This window comes from Musa acuminata, chromosome BXJ1-10, assembly GCF_036884655.1.
Source record: "Musa acuminata AAA Group cultivar baxijiao chromosome BXJ1-10, Cavendish_Baxijiao_AAA, whole genome shotgun sequence".
Lineage (NCBI taxonomy): Eukaryota > Viridiplantae > Streptophyta > Magnoliopsida > Zingiberales > Musaceae > Musa > Musa acuminata.
Window position 1 is genome coordinate 23810610 of NC_088336.1, and position 20362 is coordinate 23830971.

The 20362-nt window shown below is 40.6% G+C and overlaps 3 protein-coding genes across 11 annotated transcripts; 1 reads left to right on the forward strand and 2 right to left on the reverse strand.

Annotated features, from left to right (window-relative positions):
• Nucleotides 1-408: 408 nt before the first annotated feature.
• LOC135595608 (uncharacterized) lies at nt 409-1858 on the reverse strand. Its single transcript, XM_065086775.1, has 3 exons — nt 1532-1858; nt 1125-1451; nt 409-723 (listed from the first exon to the last, which is right to left on the reverse strand). The coding sequence occupies exons 1-3, from the start codon at nt 1611-1613 to the stop codon at nt 605-607; spliced, it is 528 nt and encodes a 175-aa protein (XP_064942847.1). The 5' UTR covers nt 1614-1858; the 3' UTR covers nt 409-604.
• Nucleotides 1859-2222: 364 nt separating this feature from the next.
• LOC104000895 (fructokinase-like 1, chloroplastic) lies at nt 2223-9965 on the reverse strand. 8 transcript variants are annotated; one of them, XR_010480532.1, is made up of 3 exons: nt 7893-8174; nt 2810-7188; nt 2223-2695 (listed from the first exon to the last, which is right to left on the reverse strand). XR_010480532.1 is itself a non-coding variant. In XM_065086776.1 (3 exons), the coding sequence occupies exons 2-3, from the start codon at nt 6138-6140 to the stop codon at nt 4313-4315; spliced, it is 1611 nt and encodes a 536-aa protein (XP_064942848.1). In that variant the 5' UTR covers nt 6141-7188; nt 7893-8174; the 3' UTR covers nt 4187-4312. The 8 variants fall into 8 exon arrangements, 2 of the variants coding, with proteins under 2 accessions (XP_064942848.1, XP_018675230.2); XR_010480536.1 differs by lacking the exon at nt 7893-8174 and having other exon boundaries at nt 2810-5394; nt 5660-5789; XR_010480534.1 differs by lacking the exon at nt 7893-8174 and having other exon boundaries at nt 2810-5394; nt 5478-5653.
• A 444-nt stretch (nt 9966-10409) lies between these two features.
• Nucleotides 10410-20307, forward strand: LOC104000894 (protein DEFECTIVE IN EXINE FORMATION 1). 2 transcript variants are annotated; one of them, XM_009423046.3, is made up of 13 exons: nt 10410-10803; nt 12197-12307; nt 13651-13733; nt 14012-14129; nt 14194-14354; nt 14808-15289; nt 15381-15451; nt 16284-16540; nt 17280-17461; nt 18390-18673; nt 18771-18888; nt 19171-19353; nt 19459-20307. In XM_009423046.3, the coding sequence occupies exons 1-13, from the start codon at nt 10658-10660 to the stop codon at nt 19771-19773; spliced, it is 2511 nt and encodes an 836-aa protein (XP_009421321.2). In that variant the 5' UTR covers nt 10410-10657; the 3' UTR covers nt 19774-20307. The 2 variants fall into 2 exon arrangements, with proteins under 2 accessions (XP_009421321.2, XP_009421322.2); XM_009423047.3 differs by having other exon boundaries at nt 10411-10803; nt 14853-15289.
• The last annotated feature ends 55 nt before the right edge of the window (nt 20308-20362 follow it).

Sequence of the window (20362 nt, forward strand, 5' to 3'; positions counted from 1 at the left end):
TGTACCCTGTGCTTTATATCCTCCTTGCGCTTTAGGAATTGAGGAAGTTTTGTGTTCACAGGAAAGCTGGAAGGAACATGTACCCCATAAAAGGAAAAGTTATCTTGGAAATGGTAGCTAGCTATGAAGTTGTTGCTTTAGGGTTATTACTTCTAGGGTTTCTTTTGTTCTGATGCTTGTTATGTAGCTCCAAGTGATGCTTCCATGTGAAGCAGAAAGCATAGCGAATACTTCTCATCGATTTGAATGATGATTGTTGTGTTCATTTGCCCATTTTACTTAACAAAAAAAAAACTTTCCTCAATATTAGGAATTCAACCTTTCTGATCAAAATTGTCACCTGGAAATAGTTACACTTTCCAGCCTTTAATTTCCTCAATTCTGATCTTTTTGTGGCCTTCCCCTCTCTGAATTCGCAAAATAATAAGAATATATAACGATAAAGATTTTGATTGAGGTATCATTGATCCTAAAACAGAAGAGATGGTATGATGTTTTATTATATGGACGAAAAGACAAGTAGTTGCAGGCTCCCCGCATGCACCGCATCGTTATCTGCAACAAGGAAGAAGAGGGACGAGGGACAGATGCCACCCCCTCGTTCTCAGGTGGAAACAGGAGGAGGAGCCCCCGGCCCCGGTGCTGCTCCAGAGCTGAGAAACTCCGCCATGGCGCGGCGGGGGTCCCCTCGCTGAGCCTCGCACAGATCCGGCAGGAAAACACCTGTAACATTGCCAGATAACCACGGTATCAGAACCGCACAGGCTTCTTCTTACTTGTATTCCTTCTGCTTATCTCTCTGATTTATTAGCCAAGCTTTTGATTGATGTATAAGCCGAATTTATCAATCAACATATCTCTACTAATCTAATCAATCAATTAGCTTGATGATGGTGATCTATCGATCCTATGTGGGTCTAATGCGCCTAAGTAGCATCCGAGAACAAAAGATTAAATAAGACTAATCTTGCCTTTTACCGAATATATAATTACTTCTTTTTAAGATCCTTCGGCCCACTGGGCCTAAGCTGATGAACTGTGTCAGACTTCCTGCTTTCCTTCTAACGTTTCCTTGGAGGCTAATCAACGTAAGATTCTGAGGCATGGCATGGGTTCAGTCATACCTTCTCCGGAAGCGAGATTGAAGTAGAGGTCGACGATGTTGGGGCAGTTGCTGTAGCACTCGGCGGAGCAGATCTTCTGCACGAAGTCAGGCTCCAGGAGGGAGTCGGAGGAGATGCCGACGTTGCCGCGGGCGACGCCGCACGCCCGCACGCACTCGTCCGTCTCTATCCAATCCGATATTCCCTCCGCCACTGCCTCCGACGTCCTGCACTGGTAATCGGTGCGGCCCCGGCCGAGCTGCGTGTTCTCCAGCAGGCACCGTTTCGAGGCGGACGACACAGCGAACGCGCACAGGTCCTGCGGCAGGTCCTCGCAGATCACCCCCGCTGAGACACACCGAGGCGTCAGGTTGACACGAGGGAGAAGATAACAAGTAAAAAGAGGCGCATTTCAGCAACGCACGAACCTGTGGCGGACGGGAGGAGGAGGAGGAACTGAGATAGGAGGAGGACCAAGGCCGTCGCGGACGAAGACGCCGGGAAAGCCATTGGTCAGACGAGGTAGGACGCGCTGGTGTTTGAAGAGACCAGGATCGATTGGTAGGGTGCATGGCCAAGGAGCAGCTCGCCTCGCGATATAAAGAGGAGAGAGAGAGAGAGAGAGAGAGAGAGAGAGAGAGCTACTCGGGGGAATGACTTGGCCATAATCGAAGGCTTTTTCTTTCTCCCTGCATTCGCGGGGCTGCGGCAGCGTGCGGCGTACACCGTTCAGCGGCGTCCGTGGAATACGAGCGTTCACAGGTTGTAATATAGTGAAGATTGACATAATCCAACGCCACAGAACTAATTTTCCTAATAATTCGGATTAACGACCATTTAATGGAAAAGATTAAACAAATTACCATTAGTAAATTTATTAAGACTCCTCACCTCACATATTTAGTTATGATATTCCATCTCATATTACTTGTCACCCATAAAATGATTATGAACATAATAAACTGACTTCATATCCTAAAATTAACAGTAGATGTTATATTCCATCATATATTTTTACTTCATTCTTCTTCTCATAGTTCCCTAGAATTTCCACTCTTCAATACCAAACTGCAATGAAGAACTCAGGTACTGAACAAAAGATTTTAAGTACAAGCTTCGAACCACAAATCATTGCTTCTATCAAATTGCCATTAAAAGACTATAGTGATGAAAATTATTTTGCTGTTATAAGCTCTGTCATGAGCTTTAGCTGAATAAACAGACTAATTCCATGGACAGAATGACCGCAGACTTATAACAAGAACAAAATTAAATTAAAATGGGAAACATTAGAAAGAAATTGATAGCAGATAAATCCTAACTAGCGGTGCTGCGAGAGTAAAACCGTGCATTAGTTCGCCCGACAACATTATTGGCTCTTCAAAAGCTTTCAACCCCATCTTCATTTTATAGGATTTCTGGCAACCCTGTTGAATAGGCTCTCAAATGCCGACTGTTGAGTTGAGATTCGTCTCTTTTGTTTGCCATGTTTCCCTGATGCACAATGTAAACTGCAGCTTTGAGAAGCATGTCTCTTCAGTGATAACCAGGGTGGATGGCCTTTTAGGTTGCTAGCCGCAGCTTCACTGTTTCTGCTTAAAACACATTCAGATGATCTTTTTCAAAGGCAAGATCAATTTTTAATGTCAAGGGAAGAACAACACTTGACAAGAATATCTATGGAAGAACAACACTGTTGATGGTACCTGGGACTGAGATATGTATCCTGGAGTTTGATATTGTAGGACTTGATACCCATCCGTTGCGAGCAATTATAAAGACTTTATATCCAACATCCATCCCACCTTCGAGTACTCCTTTATAATGGCAAAATTCGTGATGTTTTGGGCCGAGGTGTGAGAAGGATGCAACAGAAAGCAGAATGTAGCATCTAGCTGTGTTCCTAAAATATCAGCCAACTTCTCAACTCTTGTTGATCAAAGCTGCAGTCTTTTTGAGATTGATTTGATCGGTATCTCCTGACATCTACATAGAGCAGGTTATGTTTTCGAGTTGAAATCACCAGTAGTCTTTGCATGAGCATATGCCATTACAGAAATGATGGAAACGGCTGGAGTCTCTGACAATTATCTCACGGTTAGCTATCTCTGACACAAATTTAAACACGGTGTGGCAGTCTCCACAAACACGGAGGTTCTTTACAATCTGGATAGTCATACCGGGTTCTGTGCTTAAAAGAGCAAAGCATATGGCTAACCTTTCACTGTGACTAGAGAGGAAGGATTCTTTCTCCTCTTCTTCAACATTATGCATCACTGAACTTGTGTCAGGAACATAACCCATCTTCTCCATTTTCTCACGCAAATCGTTCCAAATATCACGCATCTTGTCATATTGTGGGTGAGATTGATCACCAACACTAAATGCATGGATAGTGTTCCTAATATCAACCCAACTGCAACCAGGAGTTTTATTCACGCCTATGTGATTAATTGCCGATCTCATCCTTCTAACATCGGTCCATCTTCCAACCTGTGCATATATATTTGAGAGAACTACATGATGAGCAACATTCTGAGGCTCCAGTTTGACTAAATGATCCAGTGCAATTTCCCCCATTGCTACATCAGAATGCATTCTACAAGCACCCAATAGCGCTCCCCATACACCAGCATCAGGAGTCATTGGCATTCTTTGAATCAAGGACCAAGCTTCACCTAATTCACCAGCACGACCTAGCAAATCTACCATGCACGCATAGTGCTCTACGTTTGGTTCCAAATGGTGTTCTGTCATCATAGATTCAAAGAACTTTTTTCCTTCTGCAACTAAGCCTGAATGTCTGCAAGCAGACAGTACACCAAGAAAGGACACAGAATCTGGCTTGACGTAACTATCCTTCATCTGCAGAAACAAAGAGATGGCGCTTTCACCAAGTCCATGAATGGCATATCCAGCAAGCATTACGTTCCACGATACTGTATCTTTTTGATCCATTTGGTTGAAGAAGTCTCTGGCATTATCAAGCCTTCCACATTTTGTGTACATGTCAATTAGACAGTTCCCAACAAGCACTTGAGACACAAAGCCGATCTTGATTATGTAGGAATGAAGAGCAGAGCCTTCTCTTAATGCAGCTAGGAATGCTGCTGCTGGTAATATGCTGATTAGAGAAATTAAATTAGGCTTCATATTCTCAGCTCTCATCAGGCGAAAGGCAGATATAGCTTCGTTAGCACGACCATTGTTCATGTATCCTGCAAACATGGTATTCCATGATATCACATCCTCATGAGACTTGGTCTCTAAGAACAAAAACTCAGCAGATGGAAGGTCCCCACACTTGGCATACATATCAATGGTTGCATTTTTCACATGAAGATCTGAATTAAAACTGTTTTTGATAACCAGGCCATGAAGACAAGCACCAATCTCAAGAGCATTCAACAGAGCACAGGATGGAAGGGCACCTACCATGGTACCAGGATCTGGGCAGTGTCCCGCCGATCGCAGTCGATTAAAAAACTCCAAAGCTTTTCCTGCCTCGCCAACTTGTGCATATCCATTGATCAATGCATTCCAGGTCACAATATCTTTGTGTTCCATGTTGTCAAACAAAGAATGTGCAGAAGTGAAGGATCCACACTGAGCATACATTGCCACCAGAGCAGTCCCCACCGAAACATCCAGGTGAATGTTTGACTTCAGGGCAAAACAATGGATGCTCTTTCCTAACTTCAATTCTGACAAGTCTGCACAAGCTGGAAGTAGACTCACAATGGTAACTTGATTTGGCATTAGACCTGCCATTTGCATTTCCTGGTAAAGAACTAATGCATCTGTAGGGTGATTGGCCTGGACAAAGGCCGAAATCATTGCTGACCAAGCAACAACATCTCTGTCTTTTATCCCATCAAACAGTGACTTTGCCTTCTCCAAGTCTCCACACTTTGCATACATTGTGACGAGCATTGTTTTGACTGAAATATCTGAATCCACTCCTTTCTCAGTTGCATAATTATGGATGCTCACTCCCTTCTCTAGATCTCCTGTCTCAGATGCAGCAGAGAGGGCACTCACCACCGCTACCTGGTTCAACTTTATATCTTCACTTTTCAAGTCATCAAAAAGCACCAGAGCATCTGCATAATAACCATTAAATACATAGCCACATATCATCGTTCCCCAAGTTACATCATCTTTCCCGCTTGACATTCCGTCAAATATCTTACGGGCAATGCCAGTGCTCCCACATTTGCAGTAGGTATCAATCAACCCATTAGATACGATAGACAGAAGGCATCTTCTAGTGAGGAAACCATGAATAACCCTGCACAAAATAAGAGCAGAGAGTTCACACACTGCCGGAAACAAGTTTAGAAATGTGACCGAATTGGGGACTTCACCGGCCACCTGCATCCTCTTAAAAAGAGCCAAAGCTTCTCGAGGACGGCCATTCTGGGAGAAACCCGCGATCATGGCATTCCATGAAACCGCATCCGTCTCCGCCATTGACTCGAACAGCTCGTGGGCAGTCGTGACCATACCCAATTTACTATACATGTCAACAAGGCCGGTGGCAATGAAGACGTCACCTGAGAGCCCTCTCCTTGCAACCTCCTGCCGTATCATATCACCAGTTTCCAAGTCAAAAGCGCCGGCGCTGGCCTTGGATGCAAAGGTGAAGGTGTACTTGTCGGGCTCAAGCCCTCGCCGCAGCAGGCGGTAGTAAAATTCGACTGCTTTCTTGTGCTCGCCGGTCCTAGTGTAGCACCGGATCATGGAGTTCCACAAGGCCATGGACGGATTGGGAGAGGTGTTGAAGACGGCGAGGGCGGCGTCCGATCGGCGGAAGGAGGAGTAGGAGTTGAGAAGCAGGATGCAGGTGGCGTCGTCCGTGAGGGACCCGAGGACCAGGATGCGGGAGTGGAGTTGGAGGAGGGATCGGACGTCTCTGCAGGAGCGGAGGAGGTGATTGAGATGCTTGGACGGAGACGTTGGATTCGCAGGCGGCGCTGCAACGGGAACCAACACGTGGAAGGGTCGGCGCCGGCACCGCCATCCGCGCATAAACATGTGAGATGTGTGCTCTCTTAACAGCACTGGGGGGTCCAAGCTGAGGCTAGTCGGAAAAAGTAGCGTCGCAGCAGTAAAAACCTTCGAGTTTTCTTCGAGAAGATGAGTCGTCTTCTCGTGCAAGACGAGCTCCGCCCAGAGATTCGACCAGGTCTCTCTCCCTCGCAGTCTGCTCCTGCGCGCAGAAGCACAAGAGAGGAGAGACGGCGGCAGCACTCAGCGGGGAAGAAGACACGAGAATGACGGATTCGATTTTCGACGATTTGGGTCACGAACAAGTTGGTTTCGGTTAGATGAAGCCATGTGTTACGTTAGAGTCATATAAAAGAGGTTAAATCATGTAATTATTGGATTTAATATACAGTATGCACGTCCATGAAATGTCGACACCATTAACAACTCCATTTAATTAACAGTACAAGATTTATAAGGTGAATCCAATCATGAAAAATATACCCAACCGCCAATTGAACTCCTAAAACTTGCAACTCTCTTTAACCGATCCAATACCAACATGGTTTTCTGATTCCATTCTTCTACTAAAATTATATGCATTCAGACTGAACAATCTTTGTTTGGTATATTGAGACCAAAGTGTGAAATAAAATAGTAATAAATTCATTCAAAATGGACCAATTTGCTAATCATTTAAACAATTAAAAAGATAGAAGACCAATTTGATATTGCAATCATGGAAGCTTGTAATTGCATGAGTTGAATCCCCACGATAAAAGTATCTAAACACCTGTGTGGTTCAAATGATTTAAGAGAGAACTTTTGGTGCATTTTCAATTATGAGATAGAGAACTTGGAGCACAGGGATAAACATAAAGGAGATTTGAGATTTGAAGAATGATCCGAGTATCTATTCATAAATACCTATTAACCTAGAAAAAAATCATTTGTTGAAAATTTGGCTGATCAAAATTTCTGCTCAAGAGAAGTTAATTTGGCAGGGACAACCACCATGTATATCAACCCTTGATAGATAGGATCATCTGACATTTTCCTTTGATCCATTTTGCAGTTGTCTTTCTTTGTTTGTATTCTGCATCATTTACAAGGAAGAAACATGAACATGTAGACATACTATATGTACAGAACAAAATATAAAAGATACGGAAAGGTAATGGCAACAAGATTGGAAAAATCAAAAGACAAGCAGCAACAAGATTATATGCATGGAATGGGGGTGTGTACTGGAATGTTTCCAGTGTTTGAGCATGTCTCAGCTCCTTGTTAGATGCGAAGCAAAAGAAATTTTCAACCATCACAACATTCTCCACTGATTCAATAATCTTTACATAGGAGGAAATGAATTCAACTTCAGAATGATGAAAATGGCGGTTGATTTAGCTTTCAGGCGGTTTTGTAGATGGTAAATGTGCAAACGTGTCTTCCGGGCTTTAGTTTTCTTGTATGATCATGATTCTTCTACTAAAACAAAGTCAGGGCAAGCAGTCACAATAGACATAATATGTAATATGATTTCCTTGACAGGAAATTTTGACTAACTTATTGTCTAGCTAACTCTATAAGCCAATCCAACAGATTTGCTTGAAAGGAAAACATTAATGGAATCATGAAATATTAAAGCAACAAAAGACACCAATAAAAGATTTAAATAAGATGAAAGATAGTAACATTTTCAGGTAAACTTGCATTGAGAACCAATGAAACTTGCATTGAGGATATTTAAACAACATGGAGGATAAGTCTACAAAATTTGTGGTAAAGTTCATCAAATATTACCAATTCTTTGATTCTTCTTCAGGCAAATAGTCAATACTTTTGAATCATATGATTATCCAACCATAACATGTCTTCTTGATCTGAGATTATGTTGTGGAAAGGACAGATTCCGCAAGAGAAGCACAAGCAAGACCCCTGATCCTCTCACTTATGACGTATTGGCTGATACAATATTCCTTCCAGGAATATTCTAGCACCTATTTGCCACAGCTGCCGTCCCACAACTTCACTGGCAATCATACACTCTAATTTTGTTGTCACATACAGAATCTAAGGTTTACCACATCGATGGAACATAGACTTGCTCTTTCAAATTTTGAGTTGCACTCTCAGTTGGAAACCCTCTCACAGCACCAATTGTCCATTGTGAAATGATTCCTGCAGCAACAGCAAACCGGAGATGCCTTTCTAACATGTCCTGATCCTCATACATCTCTGGATGTATTGTTAGCTTCCTCATGATCGCGGCCACTACAGCATCACCGGAGCCAGTCCGATCGCATGTGAACGGAGTAATGAGGACATCCTCTGTGCCAACGACTGCCCCATCAAACTTGGGGGTGTAATAATGGATCCGAAGTGTCCCATCCGTTACGAATAAGATCTTTAGCCCATCATGCCACAGAGGTGCTATTTCTTTGCGAGTATAATGGTGATAGTCCCTTCGGTTTTTGGTTTGTTCATAGGATTCAGAGTAGTACTGGGGCCGGTAGTTCCGCTTTCTCTCATAGTACTCTTCATCCAGAAGGAATTCCATCTCCTGTCTGGAAACCTCAATAAGGTCAGAATTGCTCCATGCTTTATTGATCACTTCTCGAGTCTCATCTCGTGATCTCCATAGAGACAAGGGTAGATTCAGATCGAAGAACACATTGCTGTTGTACTTCTTGGATAATTTGATGGCCCAAAATAGTGCCGGCTGCATTGCTGGAGACAGGAGGACTTCTGAGTTGAAATGAAAGATCCTAGCCTGCGTATTTAGAACAAATTCCACATTAGTATAACAATATGGAACAATATGCTCAAAGATATAAGAAGATTCTTAAAACTGTAACAGAAAGAATACGTTAAGACAAACCTCCTTCAGGACCGCAACATCGATCTCAGACTTCAAGAAGGAATCCTCGGCGCAATGTTTGACGGTCTTGGCGACCAGTCTCTTCCCACTGCCGTCATCCCTGTCCTCGAGTTCTATCTTCATGTGGGAGGCTGCAGTTCTGACCGCCGGGTCGATCTTGACGGCCCGAGTCTGAACCTTCTCCAAGTTCATGCGGTAGACCAGGTCGTTGCCGAAGTCGTCGTCGCCGACCTTCCCCATGAAGGCGGCACGGCCGCCGAGGCGGGCGTGGGAGATGGCGACGTTGGACGGGGGGCCGCCGGGGGCCCTGACGAACTCAGGCGGGCTCCACTGGAGCTGCTTCCAGGAGGAGTACTGGTCCGGGTGCATCTGGCGCTCGGAGACGCGGACGGTCGGCACGAACTCCCTCCGCGCCGCGCCGAAGCAGCACACCAGGGGTGGGGACTCGTAGGGGAAGTCCATCCCGTCGTCAAAGTCCTCTTCCTCCTCTTCTTCTACTGGCGCTGCTACCGTTGGCGCCTTCGCTTCTTCCGGCATCCGGGGCCCTTCTGCCGCTGCTTCATCTTCCGGGGTTTTTTTCTGGGACCGGCGCCTTGTCCTCTTGACGGGAGTGGCAGGAGAGGAATCGGCGGATTTCTTCTTCCGGCCTCTGCGAGTGGGTTTGGGGGCTTCCATGGCTCCATTTCCAGCGTCGTCAACGATGGAGGCTCTCCAGGTTGTCGTCTCCCTTTGAAGCGGTTTAGGAACGCCGACTGGGGAGAGAATGGGGAGGGAAAAGGGATCCCTATTTGGAAACTTGTGGAAGAGTTTGCGATCCGCATCGAATCCCCGACGCGCTAACGATGACGGGATGGTGAATGTGTTGCTGCTTAACAAGTGAAACGAGGCGGCCATGGCGGATGGACTCCCCCTTCCTTGTCTTCCAGGCTCGTCTGCCTCTATCCTTTCGCACGGCAGCCGGGCTACTGTGGAGATAAACTCGAGACTCGAGAGAAGGGTTTTTGACACCAGAGGACAACTTTGCCCTTGTAAAATAGGAGTCATCAAATAAAAATGCAAAATCTAAAATAAATAAAATTGGAGTCATCATAACAATCAGCTCATCGGGGACCATAAAATAATCCCAAGGCTACTCCAAAATAAATAAATTGGATTTTACTCTTCAATTTCGATCATTATTAATGAATCATATGAATACCATATTGATTTAAGTATCAATGAAACCTTATAAGGCATATGAATACCATGTAGTTTTTGCATGATTTCAGCTTGAGTTTCCTAATTTCTCATTTTCTTAGTTTTCCACGAGATAGCCAACAATATGTCTTGTCCGATGCCGATCGCAACGCAATGGGCCGAAGTATATACACATTGGACCGAATCGGACCCGAGCCAACCCAACAACGCAACCCAAAATCCTTCTTCGAAGACCGAATTGGACCCGAGCCAACCCAACAACGCAACCACCTCTTTCGTCGACGCATCGGGCCGTTGTTCTCCTTCTGCTGCTATCGCCGGTTAGGTCTCGCCTTCGTCGTCGTCTGTGGGTGGGAGACGAGCCGATCCTGCTTCCCATCTCTTTCCAAGCATCACCTGATCCATAGTAGAACTCGCCTTTTCTCTTCCTCTCTCCGGTTAGGGTTTCGCTCTCCACTCCGGGCAGAAGGTCGGAGAATTCGTGGATCCGATGAGGCTCCCCGCGGGGGTTCTCATCCTCGTCCTCCTAATCGCTGCACCGAGGTCTATCGCGGGTGATGGCGCATCCCCCTCGAACCATACCAACAAATTCCGCGACCGCGAAGCAAGTGACGATATGCTCGGCTATCCCCATTTGTAAGCTCCATCTTATCGTTTATGTCACTCGTTCCTCGTCTTTTACCTTTATAAAAAATTTCCTGTAAATCATTATTATGATTTTGTAGAATTAGTTGCTCTTGATCCTCTTGTACGAAGCCATAGCTTGATATTTCTATGTGGAATTTGTTAATAGTTTGCTTCTTACTTTTAGCAAAAACTGGTTTCATCACACTCTTCACGTATATGTAGCCGTCCATATAGGTTGAGTATGATTTCAATTGCTACTACCGCTTGTATTGTGTGGCATGTTAGAGTGAAGTGCCAACAGTTATTGCTCTCTTAGTCTAGGAATGATTCAGTTTTACCTTGTCCTTGGTGCACCTTCTAAAATTAGTTTCTCTTTCTTTACACGAGTTGATGATTAGGAATCATGATGCTTTCATATCTATCTGACAGCCAATTACCAGTCTCTTGTTTAGCAGGGCTGCGATATAAAGTTTAGCAGTCTGAAACTGCTGGTGATTTATTAGTGGCTTCTATGATTTTGACATAACTTCCAATACCATCTTCCGTGCCAAGGCCACTCGAAGGCAAAGCATGCGTAGCACATAAGTAACCTCAACATCCTCTGGCATTTTGACCCATTGCTGCACAAAATTAGACCTTTGCTACGAGTATAAACATTTGATGATAAGCACGCTACGTTATACTTCTAGAGTTTTCTGAGCCGAGAAGAGATTTTCATAATACTAATTATTGTATAGAATTAGCTAATACTTCAAAATATTGTACCCTGTATTTTGCCAACTTCATTTGCTGTGCTCAATTTATTCTGGCTACGCTCCAGTAAGCAAGAAATGGTTGTCCCAGTAATTTTAGTTTCTACTTTGAGCACATCGAAACTTGACATTATTAAAAGAATTATCTATAGAATTTATTAATATAAATTTTTATGATGAAATCTACTCGATAACAAAAATTGCAACTATTTTCTATTGTGCTATGTATTTTTGCGAACGACATTTCTGTGTTCAGTATGCAGGAAATCGGTTCTCAAAGTACTTTTAGTTTCTGCTTTGAGAACAGTGGTACTCGATGGTATCAAAAGAATCACTCATATAGTTTTTTTTTTTCTTTGATAAATTCTATCCCATAGTGAAAATTTACAACTATTTTTTACTACATTTTTTGTATCCAATTTATTAGTTTCATAAGCCTACTATAGTCTGGCCATTCTCCAATGTGCAGAAGATGGGTCTTTCAAGTAATTTTAGTTCCTGCTTTGAGCACATGGGTTTTTGATGTTATCCAAAGAATCACTTGTATAATTATTTTCTTTGACTAAATCTATGCTGTAATCATGGTCAAATCAAGAGCTATATGTCCAAGATGTACTAATGGGTAGTCACTTTTTGTTTCTTTCTCATAGAGATGAAGATTCTTTGTTGAATACAAAGTGTCCAAAGCATCTAGAATTGAGATGGCAAACTGAGCTTAGCTCCAGCATTTATGCAACTCCATTGATAGCTGATATCAACAGGTAAGGGTCATCCAATTGTGTAGTCTTATATGCAGGATTTATAATACGACTGAATTAATTTAATCTTAAATTATTAGTGAATCTGCTTGGTGACTATTATTTTTTAGTGAAAAATTTTCCATACCTTTTTTCAGTAGACTAGTTGCTGTAGAAATCATTCTTGAGCCAACTTTATATGTACTGGGTGTTGAAATAACTATATTGATGTAGATCAAGTTGGTTTATTTAGTTTTTCTATACTTGGCTGCTATATGCATCTATGTTGGAAGTACATAAGATCAAATTTGATTGGCAACGGTTGTACTGGATGCCTTAGTTTATTTTTCCATACTAGCTAGCCTAGCTGGCAAAGATGACTTTATTAGATGATCACAAGAAGATCAAAATCCACCATCATCACCTAATCTTTGATTTACCCTTCCTCCATGAGCATGAATTTAGGAGTCCAGTGAATAAAGATGATGTGAACCAGAAAGCAGCACATTTGGCTGGATTTGAATGGTAGATATGACAAGTTCACAGTTTGAGCTGAAGTTTCTGAAAAGCATGTTGACTTCTTGATTTTGTTCCAAGGAAGTGACTAGGACTATAGTCACTTTAGTGACTTTAATTGTTTGTTGTGATGTGAATATTTTGTAGTGTAAATATATGATTGGCTTGATTGTGTCAGGCCCACTGGCACTTTTAAGTTGTATTGGCAATGGTATGGGAGAGTAAGGTTGGCTTGATTTGGGGTTGATCTAGCATAATTAGATTATATTTAGTTCTAGACCAAGATAGGAAGATATGGTTTAACATAACTAAGCCAAAGCATAAAAATAACACTAGATAACTTATGTGATTCCTTTAAACTTGACCTTGCATCCTAAGTGTATCCAAAAGGAGCCTATCAAATAGCAGCAACGGCAATTACACTTCTATTGTCAAACCAGACGTTTGGGAATGATTTAAGTTTTGGTTGATGTGTGATTTGGTCTCCAACCTACTCTGAAACTAATATAACGTACCATAAATGTGTATCTGTTGGATATTGTTTCTTGCTTCTTGATGTGTTAAGTGTAGAGACTCCTTTTTGTTCTTATTTTTCTAATTCTGGTAAAAGAGGGTGGATTCTTTCATGAGGCTCCTGCCACTGCAAGGTTTGGGAAGGTCAATGTATGCAATGATACCCATGCTAGTCAGAAGACTAGTCCCGTGACTTGAATAGATTGCTAAAGAGAAACCTTATTGTAATACCAAAGCTCATCTTGTCTCATTGCTGATATCTGACATATATAATAAATGTGATTATAGTTGTTTGGAAAGTTGTACTGACATTTTGTTGCTGTTTATTTTGCAACTAGTGATGGCAAGCTAGAGATAGTGGTACCATCATTTGTTCATTACCTGGAAGTGTTGGAAGGTTCTGATGGTGATAAACTGCCAGGTATTTATTTATATATATATTTTTCATTTTGTTTAGCTTTGAAAATTTCCTTTAACAAAGGCTGACTGCAGCACCAAGTGTATACGTGAAACTTCGAGTTATCTGCTAGAGATTCCAGACTTCATTAATGCTAGTATACGCATCGATGCTCGACAACAATATTTGATCAAAAATTTTAATATCTTGTAGATGGCTCTTCTTTTTGCTTTTATCGGTATAGAATGAATAATTTGTATAATCTCAGTTGTCATTGATGACAAAGTTGCAAATTTTTTCAGGATGGCCAGCTTTCCACCAATCAACTGTTCATTCAAGCCCCCTCTTATTTGATATAGACAAGGATGGCACGAGAGAAATAGGTCTAGCTACCTACAATGGAGTGATAAATTTTTTCAGGTAAGTTTCTTCAACTTCTGCTTGTTGGATTTGTGCATGTCAACGTTAATTGATGGTTTTATAGGGTCTCTGGCTATATGATGATGGATAAATTAGAGGTACCTCGTAGAAGAGTTCGTAAAAACTGGTATGTGGGGTTGCATCCAGACCCAGTGGATCGTTCACATCCTGATGTTCATGATGATCTACTGGTTGAGGAGGCTTCTGCAATGAATTCAATGTCTCGTATGTGATCAAAACACCACTGTGATTTTCTAATTTTTCATGTTCTGATTCCAATAAGTCAAATCTTTATTACATTTGACCAGAATGTTGGATTGTATGGTATTCTTTTTTTTTCACTGATAATTAAATGGCTCTTCTGATAATAAACTTTCTTCACTCTTTTTTGTGTGTGATGTATATGTGAAATGCATTGATTTTCATATTTGATAAGCATGTATATATCTTGAATGACTTCTTTCTGTGTGATAAATTTAATGGATTGAGATTTTTCACTTCACTTCTAACTTCAGCTTATGAAGTTAGGATGGGCTTTGTCTGAGAATATTACTGTATGGATCCTAGAATAATATGTTAATATATCACTATTTTTCAGTCTATCTTTATATATATATATATATATATATATATATATATATATATATAAAATTGGCGATTATGTTTGCTTTTGTCCAGATGTGAATGGAAGCATGTCTGAGACAAATACTTCTATTTCCTCAGATAACTCGGTCAATGCATCTAAGCTGGAGGATGAAGGAAAACTTGATTCTACCCAAAGTGATCAATATAATGGGTCATCAATTAATCTCAATAATAACACCAAGCATGATATTTCAATGGAAAATGTTACAACAGACAATACAACACATATACAGCGGAGGCTTCTTGAAGAAACTGATGGTAAAGGTGCTCAAGATGGACATTCTGAAACTACCACTAGTGCTGGAGCAACTGTGGAGAATGATCAAGATCTGGAAGAAGAGGCTGATTCATCTTTTGATTTATTTCGAAATTCCGAAGAGTTGGCTGATGAGTATAATTATGACTATGATGATTATGTTGATGAATCCATGTGGGGGGATGAGAATTGGACAGAAGAGAGTCATGAGAAACTGGAAGATTATGTGAGCATAGATTCACACATACTATGCACTCCAGTAAGTATAGCATGCTGATAAGTTTATGTATTTTATACTTGTGTTTAAGCTACAAGATAAAAATTTATCCACATTTTCATGTTCTCTCAAGGTAATTGCCGACATAGACAATGATGGCATCCAAGAAATGGTAGTGGCTGTATCATACTTCTTTGATCGGGAGTAAGAACTTCCCACTTTTTTATTGGTTATGCTCTTTATATGAACAAATTATATAGTGTTTTGGAAAAAAAAGTTAAAGGTGATAGGTGGAGTGCTTTTTATTGCATGTGGTCTTTGGTATATGGAAATTGCGCAATCTTGTGTTTCTCTTCTTATGTTAGTTTAACAAGTGTTTACTGACACAATTATGGCAATTTCTGTCATTCCTTAAAGTCGTTGAATTTTGGGAAATCATCTTTTTAATAAAGTCATCAACCATTTTGTTCACCACGCTATCTTAGTGTTGGGTTGGCTATATCTTTTTACTTGGATAGATCTTATTTCTGTTTTGTTGGATATCATCTATATACTTGACCTAAACCTTATTGCCATATCGTTGAATCTCATCTTGACATCTTTATAAAGATATTCTTTTTCCTTCTATGTGTTCAGTTATCACCTTTGAATTATTAGGTTGTCATATAAATGTTTCTAGAATGAAAAAAATGAAGTGAACAGCGGACAATATCTTGATGTTTTCTTCATACAACAGAGTATTTACTTGCTGTACTTAAGTAGGTTCTGATGTCATAATGACAACGGCCAACACGTAGTTAGTGGAACTTTAGTGGACAAAAATGCAACAAGGAGCGTTTGGCACATCTGTCCATGTGCTCAAGTGATTTTTTTACCTTTGTATTGGTAGATCAACCATCTTGTTCACGCATGTTTAATGTTTCATTTCAGGAAATGAGTGACAGTTTTAGGTCATTTTTTATCTTCTTTTAAATGCTTGTCAATAATTTTATGTCCTTTAAATGCTTGTAATAATTGGTCGTTGACAAGTGAACAGGTATTATGATAATCCACAGCATTTGGCAGATTTGGGTGGCATCAACATTGAGAAGTACGTAGCAAGTGGTATTGTAGTTTTCAATCTTGATACAAAGCAAGTCAAATGGACTGCAGACCTTGATTTGAGTGTTGATTCTGGAAATTTCCGTGCCTATATATATTCTTCTCCCACTGTTGTTGACTTGGATGGTGATGGAAATATGGACATTCTTGTTGGAACTTCCTATGGCTTGTTTTATATTTTGGATCATCATGGTAACTTTTGCCTTCTTTTGTAATTAATTGTTCTCCATGCTTAATCAATAACTATCTCTAGTAATTTTCTTTTTTTTCCCTAGTGAATTTTTATATGCTCATCTTTCACATGCTGCAATTTGCGGAATATTTTGGACAACCTACAGCTTCTATACCTGTGGATTTTTTTACAACATTAACCTGCTTGGGTATATTCCCATTACTCACCAGAACCTCATTGGTTACCATCAGAAAAATATCTGTGAGACTTGATTATTTCCTGTGCAAAGGCTTGATTCAACCCCCAAATAAAATATGAAAAAGAAATCTGGAGACTGGTTAGACAAAATATAGAAGTTATTTGAACCAGCATGTAGGAATGTTCACATGCTTTAGCTGGAATGTAGTCATTGTCTGCTCTGGTTAGGGCATTTTTTTCAATGAGAGAGCTAATGACAGTTGGGGGTGGGCAATAGAGACATTCTCAGGTTAAGTGTTACAAATATTCTACAGAATCTATCCTTTAGTTTGTCCAGTCAATTTTACCAAAATGAGGCAATAATATAATGCAATAGCTTTTACGAGTTGCACTTTCTATCATAATCCAACGGCAAGAACGGAGATCATATGTTGATTAAACAACATTTTGTACATGTGTTTCTCTTATTTTTGTATTTTGCAAATATTATATCTCCAACTAGAGGAACTTAGAAAACCCCTTGTATTGTTGACTCTATTCTGATATGATTTTCATATGTAGGCAAAGTGAGGAACAAATTTCCACTTGAGATGGCTGAGATTCAAGCACCAGTAGTGGCTGCTGATATCAATGATGACGGTAAAATCGAAATAGTGACAGCTGACACACATGGAAATGTTGCAGCATGGACTGCACAAGGAGAAGAAATCTGGGAAGTGCATCTTAAGAGTCTAATTCCTCAGGCAAGTAAATTTCCGTTATCTATATGGATGATATTTTAATCTGACTTAGGAAATTCAAAATTGTAATAAATTAAATGATTAAATCATATTTTTAAATATTTAATTAGACTCATCCACATACCTATATCTTGAATTTGACTTATATCCCCGTATTTGGAATTAGAATAATTATGATGCCGGAAGCTAGTATCCATCTTTCACCCACCGCTCCACATCCAAGTCAAGCTCAGGAACAAAGGATGCAACTATCTCTTGAAATATCATGGTTCTAAAACACAAACTGAACAAGCCAAAATGTACAAATCTTGTAAGGTGTTGACCAACTTGTTTGACTTTGTGTATTAGCTGATGTTATGTTTGTCTTTGCAAAAGGAAAATCAGATCATGTCAAAGGCTAGGCACCTGTAAAAGTTTGTAGGGAATTCTCAAAATCTAACAAAATTGCTGAAAGAAGACTTCATATTGGTCACTACTCACTTCAACAGCGATATTGATGTCTACCAACAAGTGATAATGAGATTTCAAATTTTCACTTTCCTTTGGGGAATAAAATTCAATAGGATAAATGTTTCTTTGTTGCTGGATCTTTTCATTGCCTTTTCATGGTTTAGGGAGACTATATCATTGTAGTGGTTCCTCCTAGCAACGTGAGAATTATGAAAGACAATTTTAGCTACATCAACAGGAACTTCAAGTATGTCTATTCAAGGCCTGACATGCATTATAGTGCCAGCAACCGTTTGGGTTAAGTATTAGTGATGTTCTCTATTAGTTGCTGTTAATTTTAGATTGCATTTGTATTTACATGTTTGTGATGTTTGCTTGTGTTGAGACAGTTGGACTAATTACAGGCATAGAAAATCATCAAAATCACATCTATCTTATACTATGAACAGGTAGTTATCTAACTTTGAGATTTTGATGCCAGGGTCCAACCGTTGGTGATGTTGATGGGGATGGTCATACAGATATAGTAATCCCAACGGTATCAGGGAACATCTATGTTCTAAGCGGACAGGATGGTTCACATGTTCGACCTTTCCCATTCCGAACTCATGGGAGGGTGATGAATCAGATCCTTTTAGTTGATTTAAACAAACGCAATGAGAAATTGAAGGGGCTAACCCTAGTCACCACTTCATTCGATGGCTATTTGTACTTAATCGATGGATCTACAGCCTGTGCAGATGTCGTTGACATCGGCGAGACATCGTATGTTACATCCTATGAGGCCTTGTGATTAAAATTAGTACCATTTTCTTTTAGTTGCTATTTTTCTTTCCTTTAATCAAGGTTCTTGTATCCACAGATACACCATGGTCTTGGCTGATAATGTTGATGGTGGAGATGACCTTGATCTTGTTGTCACAACCATGAATGGCAATGTCTTCTGCTTTTCCACCCCATCCCCACATCATCCTCTAAAGGTGCTTGGGAATTTTTTACTTTTAGTCTAGTGGAAGATGCATGCTTGTCTTAAAGCTTTTTGTTTATTTAATCAGAAAGTGGACCGTTTTAAATTGAGCTAGTTATAAAGTAACATATTAAACCCTTCTTAGATGAATGTATGCATGCATGGACACAAGCACACATCTCCACAGACATTTACTTTTGTCTACCAATTGCATCCATTTTAAATATGTTACTCTTATAAGACAACTTGCACATATGGTGTCCATGAAATTTATCTGTCTGGTTTTCCATTACAGGAATGGAGATCACCAAACCAGGGTAGAAACAATGTTGCAGTTCGCAGTAACCGTGAAGGAATATATATTTCACATGCATCCAGAGCTTTCCGTGATGAGGAAGGAAAACATTTCTGGGTGGAGATGGAAATTGTTGACAAATACAGAGTGCCCTCAGGGTTTCAAGGACCTTATAATGTTACGGTACAACTTCTCATAAGCAGTTTCTTTTTAACTTGAGGACACCTGGATTGTTAATGGTTCTCGTCTTCTGTTTCTATATCTATTTCTTTTTGTTGTTGAACACAGACAACACTGCTAGTTCCTGGAAATTACCAAGGAGAGAGACGTATAGTGGTAAATCAGGTCTATGATCGTCCAGGAAAGCAACGGATCAAGCTTCCAACAGTGCCTGTGCGGACAACAGGAACCGTCATCGTTGAGATGGTTGACAAGAATGGGCTCCACTTCTCTGATGAATTTTCTCTTACTTTCCATATGCATTACTATAAGTTGTTGAAGTGGCTTACAGTCTTGCCAATGCTTGGGATGTTTGCTATCCTAGTTATTCTCGGGCCACAAGAACGGGCTCCTTTGCCATCCTTTTCACGGAACATAGACTAAATCAGGTCTATGATCATCCATGAGTGGTATGATTGGGGGAAGATTTTGAAATTTTAACTACTCAAGAGTCATTAGTGGATTCAAATTGAAGCATGGTCAGACTGTGGAAGTATATGAGGTCACTCTATGGCCAGCTTAGTTGAATTATTAGTTCCAAAAGAAATCTTGGCTGTTAATTGTTGTGGTTGATGGTCTTGCTTGCTCGAGCATTTTATCAGACCAGCATATTTTTTCTCTGGAGAAGAAAATTGAGTATTTTGCCTTAAATTCCCCTCTCATCCTCATGGAAAAATATAATTTGAGCTGAATTATCATTAAGTTGTAGTTCTCTCTATATTTTCTTTTTCTATGCGACGAACAACCTTGGTGTGGACGTATGCAACCAAGATTGCTGTTCTGGGTTGTGTATATTTATAAGCACCAATGTCAGGGCATACTGTGGTGATGACTTGTATACGGATATGCGGATGCTGAAGCAAAGCTTTCCACTGGGTTTGCTTCCATGAATAACATCTGCGATGCTTGAAGACTGTACTTGTTTTCTGCATTGCTGTTCTTTTTTATGAAATGGCACCACAAAGGCAAAGGG

Bases quoted from the DNA above. Each gene is read 5' to 3' on its own strand.
- LOC104000894 (XM_009423046.3), top strand. From the start codon at position 10,658: ATGAGGCTCCCCGCGGGGGTTCTCATCCTCGTCCTCCTAATCGCTGCA. The intron at 13,734-14,011 runs GTATTTATTTAT...AAATTTTTTCAG, and splicing joins TGATGGTGATAAACTGCCAG to GATGGCCAGCTTTCCACCAA. The intron at 15,290-15,380 runs GTAAGTATAGCA...TGTTCTCTCAAG, and splicing joins CACACATACTATGCACTCCA to GTAATTGCCGACATAGACAA.
- LOC135595608 (XM_065086775.1), bottom strand. From the start codon at position 1,613: ATGGCTTTCCCGGCGTCTTCGTCCGCGACGGCCTTGGTCCTCCTCCTA. The intron at 1,452-1,531 runs GTTCGTGCGTTG...GGTGTGTCTCAG, and splicing joins CCTCCTCCCGTCCGCCACAG to CGGGGGTGATCTGCGAGGAC. The intron at 724-1,124 runs GTATGACTGAAC...GCAATGTTACAG, and splicing joins CAATCTCGCTTCCGGAGAAG to GTGTTTTCCTGCCGGATCTG.
- LOC104000895 (XM_065086776.1), bottom strand. From the start codon at position 6,140: ATGTTTATGCGCGGATGGCGGTGCCGGCGCCGACCCTTCCACGTGTTG.